At 45.4% G+C, this 10,648-nt stretch overlaps 1 protein-coding gene across 3 annotated transcripts in view; it reads right to left on the bottom strand.

The window, feature by feature from the left end:
- Nucleotides 1–697: 697 nt before the first annotated feature.
- The window catches only part of LMAN2L (lectin, mannose binding 2 like), a 33,738-nt gene continuing 23,787 nt past the window's right edge, over nucleotides 698–10,648 (bottom strand). For 2 of the 3 annotated variants that reach the window (XM_017524102.1, XM_017524106.2), the window contains 5 exons: nucleotides 7,975–8,007; nucleotides 6,743–6,904; nucleotides 6,537–6,651; nucleotides 2,520–2,639; nucleotides 698–2,191 (listed from right to left, as the gene is read on the bottom strand). In XM_017524102.1, the coding sequence (XP_017379591.1) occupies nucleotides 2,049–2,191; nucleotides 2,520–2,639; nucleotides 6,537–6,651; nucleotides 6,743–6,904; nucleotides 7,975–8,007 (573 nt within the window). In that variant the 3' untranslated portion in view covers nucleotides 698–2,048. The remainder of the gene's footprint in view (nucleotides 2,192–2,519; nucleotides 2,640–6,536; nucleotides 6,652–6,742; nucleotides 6,905–7,974; nucleotides 8,008–10,648) is intronic. The other variant, XM_017524103.1, reaches the window with a different exon arrangement.

Genomic DNA, 10,648 nt, shown 5'->3' with positions numbered 1-10,648 from the left:
GTTTTAGTAGAGACGGGGTTTCACCATGTTGACCAGGATGGTCTCGATCTCTTGACCTCGTGATCCACCCGCCTCGGCCTCCCAAAGTGCTGGGATTACAAGCGTGAGCCACCGCGCCCGGCCTCCTGCCCTCTTTAAAAAGCCTCAAGGTACTCATGAGCTGGAATCATACACACCCTACAGGTTCCATCTCTCTCACTCTGCCCTTCCCCTCTGATGAGATCCCTTCCACCTGCACTGCTGCCTTGGTCATCTCAAGAGCCTACCTAGGTCCTTCCCACAGGTTCATATAATCTCTCCTTGAACTCAAAAAAGACAAAACCGCCATTTTCTTTTTCAGTTCTCTCTGCTCCCAAGGTCAAGTTCTAGGTCACAGTTTGTCTTCTGGCAGCCTGGAGCCATTCTACTATGGGGGGGGAGGTGGTAGGAGGATGCTTCGTTTCTGCCCCACCTGAATTCCACCTGCAGGAGAGCACTACAGCCTGTGCTGTTTAACTAACTGCAAGGGAAGAAAAGAAAGCCCGAAGAGACAGAGACCTGTGCCTAGCCAAGGTGATCCTCTTTTCTTCTGAGCTGAGCTGAGGGCTTTTCCAATCCGGAAGAAGGCAGAGCAATGGTTGATAGGCTTCATGCTCAGAAAAAAGGCCTGAACTTACCCCAAACCCACTCCTAGAAGAAAGGACACTGAATCAGAAGCTCATGTTTGGTTCCATCAGAGATTTTAAGAATTTCATTTAGGCTACAGATGTCCATAGGAGGATTGAGAGTTCCAGGTCCTCCAAGGAGACTCTGGCCTATAACCGATTTAATCCCAGGGCAGTAGGGTGAGCAGCATGTAACCCCTTGTCAGATAAGGCAGTGGAATAAGGGTTGACACACAGAGGACAGCACTCAGGCTGTGCTGCTCAATGACAATGAACTCTTCCAGGCACAGATGACGAGGGTCTATTGCTCCCAGACTTGGAACATGAAAACAGCAACTATTTCTTGTCCATTAAGAAAAAAAAAAAAGTCAAATTTCTTCTTTGGACAGTATTCAAGCCCAGGATATAAGAAGAAAGCTTCCTTACACTTTCAATACTCAAAGTGGGATTCCAAAAATCATAACTATAAACCATGCAGCTAAGCAGGCTCTAGCAAGTCCAGAAACATCTCCACATGGTCAGACCACATGACAAATGTTGCTTTTGTTATCAAACCTGGAGCTGGTCAGTTTCACAGTTAATCCATGGCATCCATGATGTCTTCCAGGCTCCTCTTGATTTTTATACCAACTTTTAGCCAAACTTGACTGAGGACCCGAAGGGACTTGATTGGGAAGGCCATGGACACACCAATAAACCCAAGACCCATGCTAGAGAACAGAAGCTGGAACAGTGATCCAAAGCAGAAAGACCTCTCCCTAGGGCCACCTAATGAAGGCCAATGAAACCTACGTGCACTCTGCGGCCCCAGGCCCCAACAGAGAGGCATCCAAATGCCTTTCCCAGCTCAGGTTGCACATAGAGAGGACAATGAATGGAGTGAGAAAGGAGGGCGAGGCAGGGAAGAAGTTCCCATCCTGGTTTCCAAAGAAAGCTCCTCAGGTAGGCAGAGGCTTGGGTGAAATGCAAAACCCAATGAATGGATGGCCGGAAGGTATGTGGTGTTACCAGTTTTCAATTCTTTGTGGATTCAAAAATGAAGTAGAAGGGCCCTCTGAGCCAAACAACAAGGCAGCCTGGGCTATGCAATTCTGTTCTGTGATTTTGGTATCACAACGGCATAAATTATCTCCACGCCTCTTTGTTCCCACATGGAAGTACTGCAGGGAAAGGCACATCACAGAGCATTGCCCTGGGGTGGGTGGCTTCTCAGACCAGAGTTAGATGTCCCCATGCATGACCATGGGAATGCGGGGTCCCTGCATTCAAAACTCCAGTGACAGAATATAGTCCCCAACCAGCTGCTAGAGACGAGAACACCATCCAGGCTGTGTGCTCAGGCCAGTGCCTGCTCCTTCCATACCTCATGGGTGACAGTCACAGAAGTGGTGGCAGCAGGAGGGCTCAGTAGAAGCGCTTTCGGCTCTGTTCCTGCCATTTGTTGTAGAGTATGATACCAATGACTATGGCAAATACAGAAAATACCAGAGAGAAAAAGACGATGAGGAAGAGGGCCAGGCCACTCAGGGGTGGCAGTGGAGCTGTCACTGAGGAAGCAAGAGAGAAGCAAGTCAGAAAACAGGGAGCCCACCCAGTAGGGAAGGATCAAACTACAGGCTGTCTAATCCCTGATTTCTGGGAAGCCAGAGCTTAGACTCCCTCTTTCCAACTTAGAAACAAAGCAGCCTTCCTGCTGTTCATCTGTAACTTGAAGACAAGGGGAAAGGCAGATGCAAGCACTCCCTACTCTTCAGGGGAAGTGCACAGAACAGAGACTGCCCTGTGAACTGTGGATGCAAGGCCCCTCAGAAGCCATGCAGCACTGCACGCTCCTCCCCAGCTAGGGGACCACTTCCCAGGGGCCCCTGAGCTCACTCTCAGGCAGTTTCATATTGTCCACTGAGGGCAAGAACACATCTCGATGGAGCTTCTCCTCTTCTGGGGTTCTTTCCACTGTCAGCTCAAACAACTTCAGGGAAATGACATCATGATTATCTAAAGAAAAATGGAACAAGGATGACTCAAGCCACTTGAAAAAGAGGTATGTTTCTTGAAGTCAGTATCTTAGTTCAAGCCTCTGATCCACAGCTAACCAGCAGTGACCTTGAAAAAAAATGGAAACCTCTCCATTTCTCAACTAAAAATAAGGATGGGGAAGAAGGCATAGCCTATATTCTTCTGTATTTAAGTTTTTATGAACAAGCATGCATTACCTGTATAGAAGATCCCTGACTTAAAATGGTTTGACTTACAATATTTTCCAACTTTATGATGGTGTGAAAATAATCTGCACTCAACAGAAACCATACTTCAAATTTTGAGTTTTGATCTTTTCCTGGGCTAGCAATGTGTAGTACAACACTCTGAACTGAGGCTGGGCAGCAGCTGTGAGCTGTAGCTCCCAGTGAGCCACACAATCACAAGGGTAAACAACTGGTACAACATCATGTACTGTATTCGATATATTACATCAGACATTCAACACTTTGCTATAAAATAGGCTTTGTGTTAGATGATTTTGCCGAACTGTAGGCTAATGTAAATGTCATAAACACATTTAAGGTAGACTAAGCTATGATGTTCAGTAGAATAGGTGTATTTAATGCATTTTCAACTTACAATATCTACAACCTAAAATGAGTTTATTGGGACTTAATACCATTGTACATCAAGAAGCATCTGTATAATTAAAAAATTTACAGATAAAACAATAATTAAATCCTATATGTTAAACCTTCTAGCACAGTAAGAAGAGACACAGTAAGACTGCAGCTTTCCCACTGGTGAAGACCACACACACATGCACACACACATGCACAACAGGAAAGGGTCTCATGGCAGCTGTTTAATGGGCTATGGGCAGGGCACAGCTATGGGCATGGAATACACTGCCCTTCTGCACTATGCCTGTTTCTCTGTGGCTCCTTGTAATTGTGACTCTTAATCCCCCTAATAATTACCAGAGAGAAAATCAAGCAGTTAGGGACTAGATTTCTCTCTTTAAAGTATCATTATAAACTCATACATTTAAGCATATCTGATGTGTTGCAATGCACTGAGGTTAGAATCTTACTGATACTCAACTCACCTGTCTTTGTCCAGTAGGAGCCTATTCAGTTTCGCTCCTAAGTCCCTTTACATAAACCCAGAAGTTTTTTTGTTTTTCTGTTTTTTGGTTTTTTGAGATGGAGTTTCCCTCTTGTTGCCCAGACTGGAGTGCAATGGTACGATCTCAGTTCACAGCAACCTCTGCCTCCCAGGTTCAAGCAATTCTCCCATCTCAGCCTCCCGAGTAGCTGGGATTACAGCCATGCGCCACCACACCCGGCAAACTTTGTATTTTTAGTAGAGATGAGATTTCTTCATGTTGGTCAGGCTGGACTCAAACACCTGACCTCAGGTGATCTGCCTGCCTCGGCTTCCCAAAGTGGGGGGGATTACAGGCATAAGCCACCATGCCGGTAACTTCCTTTGCTTTTCTGGGAAGTTCCAACTCACAGATTTCCTACCTCAGACCTTGTATCAGCTATTTTTGAGGAAGCTGTAGTTCCTTTTAGTTGGAATTGGTATTAACAGACCACAAATCTGCGTGCTAGGGGTGCTCATTGCTACTAGGTTGGTTATTGACTGCGGCCTGGACCTCTGGTCATTTATATTAGGGAAGCATCCACAGCTGCTTGGATTGCTAGACTCTTTAGCAGATTCTCAGGTAGTAAAAAACTGGATTCATCTTCTCTTGGAAAAATGTTAACTTTCAGAGCTCAGTTTAAACCATGGGACAGGATAGGCTGGACGCTGTTGCTCACACCTGCAATCCCACCACTTTGGGAGGCCAAGGAGGGTGAATCACGAGGTCAGGACCATCCTGGCTAACACAGTAAAGCCCCATCTCTACTAAAAATACAAAAAAAAAAATTAGCCAGGCATGATGGTGGGCACCTGTAGTCCCAAGTACTCGGGAGGCTGAGGCAGGAGAATCGCTTGAACCCGGGAGGTGGGGGTTGCAGAGAGCCGAGATCACACCATTGTACTCCAGCCTGGGTGACAGAGTGAGACTCTGTCTCAAAAAAACAAAACAAAACACCATGGGACAGGATAAAAGGCCAGGGCAATGCTCCCCATGCAATGCAGGGCATTAAAGCCTGGGACAGCTAGGAAACATCCTAACTTTCTTGGCAGTTTTCAACAACCCACTGCACAAGTGAGAAGATGGCAACAAGAAAGACCTCAAAGGAAAGAAACAATTTGCATTTGGGATATCCTATGGGCAGAGAACACAGACTTACTAACCTGGGTATTCTCAGTGAAGACCTAGGGCAAAAAACTTAGAATAAACAAAAAATTATTATCTCCTGCCATTTCTGACAGTTGGGAACTTTCAATTAAAAAGTACTTCAGAAGGTTAACCCAGAAACCTGTAAGCTCAAAGGAAAATATGTAGTCATATAATGATTATATAGCAAAGATCTCCAGCCTGTGCCTCCTATCCCCCTGCCGATTTGTCCTACAGGTATGGCCCGCTCAGTACTTAGAACCCAATTGCCAAAACTCATCTCCCTACATGACAGAAAGCAGATCAGTGGTTGCCGGGAATCCCAGGATGGGAGGAATATTGCAAAGAGGGATAACAGGGCTTTTGGCAGGTGATGGAAACATTCTCTATCTTAATTGTGATGGTAACTACATAGGCGTAAATATTTGTCAAAACTCTTCAAACTGTATTCTTCTGTTGTATGGAAAGCATAGCTCAATAAAATTGATTTTAAAAAATCAGATACCAGAGTTTTAAAAGTCAGCAGATTGCATTTTAAAAATCCAGATTTCTGGCTTCTCTTGAAAAACTGGAAGATTTGGCCTCTGAGCTGACATTTCCTTTTAGCTACAATGGCTGAAGCGCACTAGCTGTCAGCTGTTTCAGATGGGTATCTGCCTTTCCATTTTGCCACAAGAAAGTTCTATTCCAAACTAGCTTTATCCAGAACAAATTAATCAAAAGAAACAAAAGTTCAGTTCTCGGCCAGGCGCAGTGGCTCACGCCTGTAATCCCAGCACTTTTGGGAGGCCGAGGTGGGCGGATCACCTGAGGTCAGGAGTTCGAGACCAGCCTGGCTAATATGGAGAAACCCCATCTCTAAAAAAAAAAAAAAAAAAGTTCAGTTCTCTTTCTCTTCCCAAAATACGTTATGATTGGGGCTAAAGCAAAGAAAGACAGTAAGTGTATAAATGAGAGGGTAAGAATCAGGCACAAGTAGAAAAAGAAACCAGAGAACACAGAAAAGGATAAGAACCAGGTGCTGTTAATGTCACATAAGTCAAGAAGGCAAGAGTTTCAGAGTAATGGGTTAATTAAGCTAAGGAGGACAAAGATTGAGATTGAGAATAGAGCACTGAACATGGCAAGGGTAGAGCACAGGTCTGAAGGCAGCATGCTAAGGAGGTGGACGCTAGGAAACAAAAACATCTATACATACAACACATTAAAAAGTTTCAGCAAAATGAGAGTCTGGGGTCAGAAGAGGGATGGCAGAGTCAAGGAGAAGCTTTGCTAATGAAGGGGAACGAGGTACATTAGTGGGTGAATGGAGAGGAGCCTAACAGTAGACATTATAAAGCAAGGAACTCACGATACAGACTAGAAGAGCCAGCTTAATGAAGGGGCAAATGCTGCTTTCTATTAGCACCAACCATCTTCTAGTAACAACTATACTAGAAAAGCCTGGGCCTGGGTTTTTTAAGGAATGTGGATATAAGAATGCAGAAAGAGAAGCAATCTTGGGGCACCTGCTTCCAGAGCACTGCTCCTCTGATTCTCCCCTGTGAGAAGCCTCACCGAGCCCTGGGTATTGAGAAGAGGCCACAGTCAGGGCAAATAAAGAGTGTGTGTGACAGTACCTGAGAGATCCCCAGTGATGGAGGAAGTGCCAAAGTAGTAGCCACGGGGCAGGCGGACTCCGGGCACTTCAATACAGTCCCTCCACTCATGCTTGCCATCAATATCCATCATTATCTAGAATAAAAGGGGAGATAAATCAGGGTCAGGCCATGGGAGCAAGAGCAACACAACCCACACCGCCATCTGGTCTGGGACAAGGACTCACCGTCAAATGCCTCTTGACATAGCGAATCACAAGGAAGGTGTCGTAATGAAGATTGCGGACAATGGCCGTGCAGCCTCCCAGTTCTGTAGGCCGCCCATCTCGCTCATGATCATAGCTGAGGGAGCCGTTGTTCACCATGGCTGAGATGTAGGGGAATACCCGCTGGGAAGCAGGGAGGAAAGCAGATGCTAAGGAAGAGCACGTAGGAACGCCTGTACAAACAGCAACAGGGATTCTGCACATACAAGTTGAGCCCTTTACAGCAGACTAGGTGGCCACTTGGCCTCATTGTCAACAGCCCCTGAGAGCCCACATTCAGATGGCCCCCCAAGGGAAATGGGCCCAGGAAGCAACTACACTTGGTATTTGCCTTCAGTAATTCTCTTGGCTCTTGAACTGGGGTGGGCCTGAAATGGCACCCCTAAGACACTGGAGTCTGACTTGAATGCTCCCCAAGGTCATCATTTGGCATTTATAAACTGCCTAATACTATATGTACCTATCTCCCCAACTGCCACATGAGCTTCTTGAAGAAAAAATTCATTCATTACACGTCTTCACATGTCTGCACTTCAGCCCCGTCTCCTCCCAAATACGGTTCTGCACACAGTGGGTATTCCGAAAATTCCTGTTTGAGCAGGGGAATCTTTCCATTCAGGATAGCTCTTTTCATTTCTAAAATTCTAGAAGCATATGAAGCTAAATTGATTAGAACTCAGAAAGAACACAGAATGGGGTTGTTGGATGGGCTCAGCCAGCCACAATGACTGTCCTTAGTCAAAAGACTTTCCAGTCCACTTAAGCTTCCTCCACATATAACTTCTCCCAATAATAATAATAAAAGGACAAGGTTCTCCCCTAACAGGGAGATAACTGCAGGTTTCTCCATAAACCACTCATTTTCCCATCAATTTCAGAGGCCCTCTCTCCCCAGTAGAGTTGTAGGCGCAATCCTTCCTTAGAAATGGTGAACTAATCATTTCAGAACAAGCCCAATGCCAAGGTAGTGCAGAGAGGCAGGGTGGTGAAAGGAAGGGGAAACATGAGGCATGCGAGTCCTTTGGGGAGTTTCTGTCCCTTTGTCCCACACAGTCAACATGCAACGTGGAGATGCAGTCGAGACCAGAGACTGGGGACTCCTGACACAACCCCACATGGACTTGAAATGGCAACAAATGTTGGATAGACACAAGGGAATGAGGGATGCTCATGATGGGTCAAGAACTGAGTACCTGGACTCCTGGAGAATATCGCCTCTTCTGGGCCTGACAGAGTCCAGCAGGTTATGATAAAAACAAGATAGGGCACAGAAGACAGGAGACCAAGTCAGAGAGACACAGCCACAGAAGAGCTATGACTCAGCTTTGTTGGATGAACAAACCAACTTAAAACCCCAAACAGAATTTTAGGGTCCCTGAAGGGCATCCGTGAAGTCTCTGCACCCCTCAAGATGATAGGCAAAACTATATGCACAGAAGCAGCTTGTACGTTTTTCTGAGGAAAGGGTCTGTTACTACATCAGATTCTCAAAGGGGTCCCCTAGGAAGACCACTCTAACCCATGGAGCATCCTGAAGCTTTCTGAAGGCACTTTATAAAACACATAGCAGTACGCTGTCCAGGCATGCCCCATTTATGTCTCTGGGAGTCAGTCTCAAGTTTATCTGCACCTAGCCTACTATATTTCTATAGCAAGGGGAAAGAAGAGACAAACAAGGCTAAATTCTTCCAAATTCAAAATGTCCTTTACTATCCAAGATACCAGGATACAGCTCATCCCAGAAGACCAAAATCCTGCAACTTGAGAGACTATGAAACGAATTCTAATCCAGAGTGATCATTAACCCTCAAACTGAGCCTTATGGTCATATATTTCCAAATAACTATTGTCATTCTAACCTAGAACACATGGGCAAGGAAGAAGCTCCTTGGGGGCATTGTAGAATGACAGATTTAGAAGAATCATCAGGCATAAGGGTATTAAGCTCTGCTCCAGGAAACAGCCGCAGTTCTAAGCCATTAGCAACAAGAGGTACCCACACAAGCTCAGCTCAGTTCTGTCCTGTGGGTCAGGTAGGCGAGAGTACAGACCTGAAAGCTTTCACAGTAAACACCTACTATAAGCCAGATACTGTTCCAGATGCTTAGGGTCCAATGAGAAACAATACGGACAGGTATCTGCTCTCATGGAATTAAGATTACAGCGGAAAAGACAACAAACAAGTAAATAAAATTATTTCAGATAGTTATAAATGCTATGATAAAAATAAAATAGGTAATGCAAGAGGCTGGTGAGGGAACCTCTCACTGAGGAGGCAACACCTGAACTGTGACTCAAGTAGTTAGAGGGAGTCCACCGAATTTGAGGGCACAAGAAGAATGAGGAGGATACACTCAAGCAACTGGAAGCCAGATGAGTCAGAATCACAGCTCATGAGAAGAGGCTGCAGTGTGGGAAGGCAGCAGCCACAGCACTGGGTCCTATGGGCCACAGCCAGGAGTCCAAGATCGCAGTGGAGCTCCCCTGCTGTCCTCCTCTTACGCCACTGGCAGAATGCATACAGAACACAGAAACACATGACATCAATCAGTGTATGATTAAACTGGCATAAAGTTACTCTTCCACAATTACCATTCAGAACAAGGAAACAATGAGCACGTTATCAAGCAGTTTACAGAAACTGGCATCTGAGAGAACGCTCATAATTTGTGACAATTAAGGAAAAGGGATTAAAAATGCCCTGTGGAGCTCTGATGAACCCAAGACTTGCTTTACTCATCACCTCCAGTAACCTGGATTAGAAGTTTAAGTTGCAACCTCCTGTGTTAGCTGCTTAGAAAATAAATAAACAAATAATAAAGAGACAGCAATCCTTAGCCTAAGGGTGCATTACTCTTCACAAGGCTGGTATGGATTCAATTCCAGGTAATAGCCAGAGGCAAGTTGGGCCTTGGGATCACCTGAAGGAGCTTGTTAACTACACATATACATGGGTCCCTTGGTCAGAGTCTCAATCAGTAGGGTTAGAGTGGGGTGCAGGATTATGTTTGTTTGTTCGAGACAGTCACTCTCCGTTACCCAGGCTGGAGTGCAGTGGCACAATCTCAGCTCACTGCAACCCTGCCTCCCGGGTTCAAGCAATTCTCCTGCCTTAGCCTCCTGAGTAGTTGGAATTATAGGCATGCGCCATCACGCCCAGATAATTTTTGTATTTTTAGTAAAGATGGGGTTTCACCATGTTGGTCAGGCTGGTCTCAAACTCATGACCCACCTTGCCTCCCAAAGTGCTGGGATTACAGAGGCCCAGCCAAAACTATGTATTTTTAAAAAGCACCACAGAAGACTGTGATGTGCAGCCAAATTGAGGAAACACTGCACCCGACAGGGAGCCCTACAGCTTTGCAGCTAGACAGAATCTGTCTACTTCAGCAACACAAGTTGGCCTTCAACTTTTAACCTCACATTATTGTAAGTCATTAAATGCCATCTTATTTTCTACTCTTAGTCAAGAGTTCTTGAAGTATGTCTTAGATAACCACTAATTTCACACAGCAGCAATTTTGTTTTTCCCCTAGAAAGCAGCCTATAAGTTAGAACCAAAGGCTAAAGAATCACACTGGTTCAGGTAAGGTGGTAGTTTCATTCCTAATTTAAGAGTCACCAGAAATGATAAACATTCACCTATTTTTTTGAGACAGAGTCTTGTTGTGTCACCCAGGCTGGAGCGCAGTGGCGCCATCTCGGCTCACTGAAACCTCTGCCTCCTGGGTTCAAGTGATTCTTGTATTTCAGCCTCCAGAGTAGCTGGGATTATAGGAACCTGCCACCACGCCCAGCTAATTTTTGTATTTTTGGTAGAGACGGGATTTCACCATGTTAGCCAGGCTGGTGTTGATCTCTTTTTTT

The sequence above is a fragment of the Cebus imitator genome, unplaced genomic scaffold (assembly GCF_001604975.1).
Source record: "Cebus imitator isolate Cc_AM_T3 unplaced genomic scaffold, Cebus_imitator-1.0 Scaffold31, whole genome shotgun sequence".
In the NCBI taxonomy this organism is placed as follows: domain Eukaryota; kingdom Metazoa; phylum Chordata; class Mammalia; order Primates; family Cebidae; genus Cebus; species Cebus imitator.
Note: the sequence above shows the minus strand (reverse complement) of the source record. Positions and strands in the feature narration are given on the sequence as shown.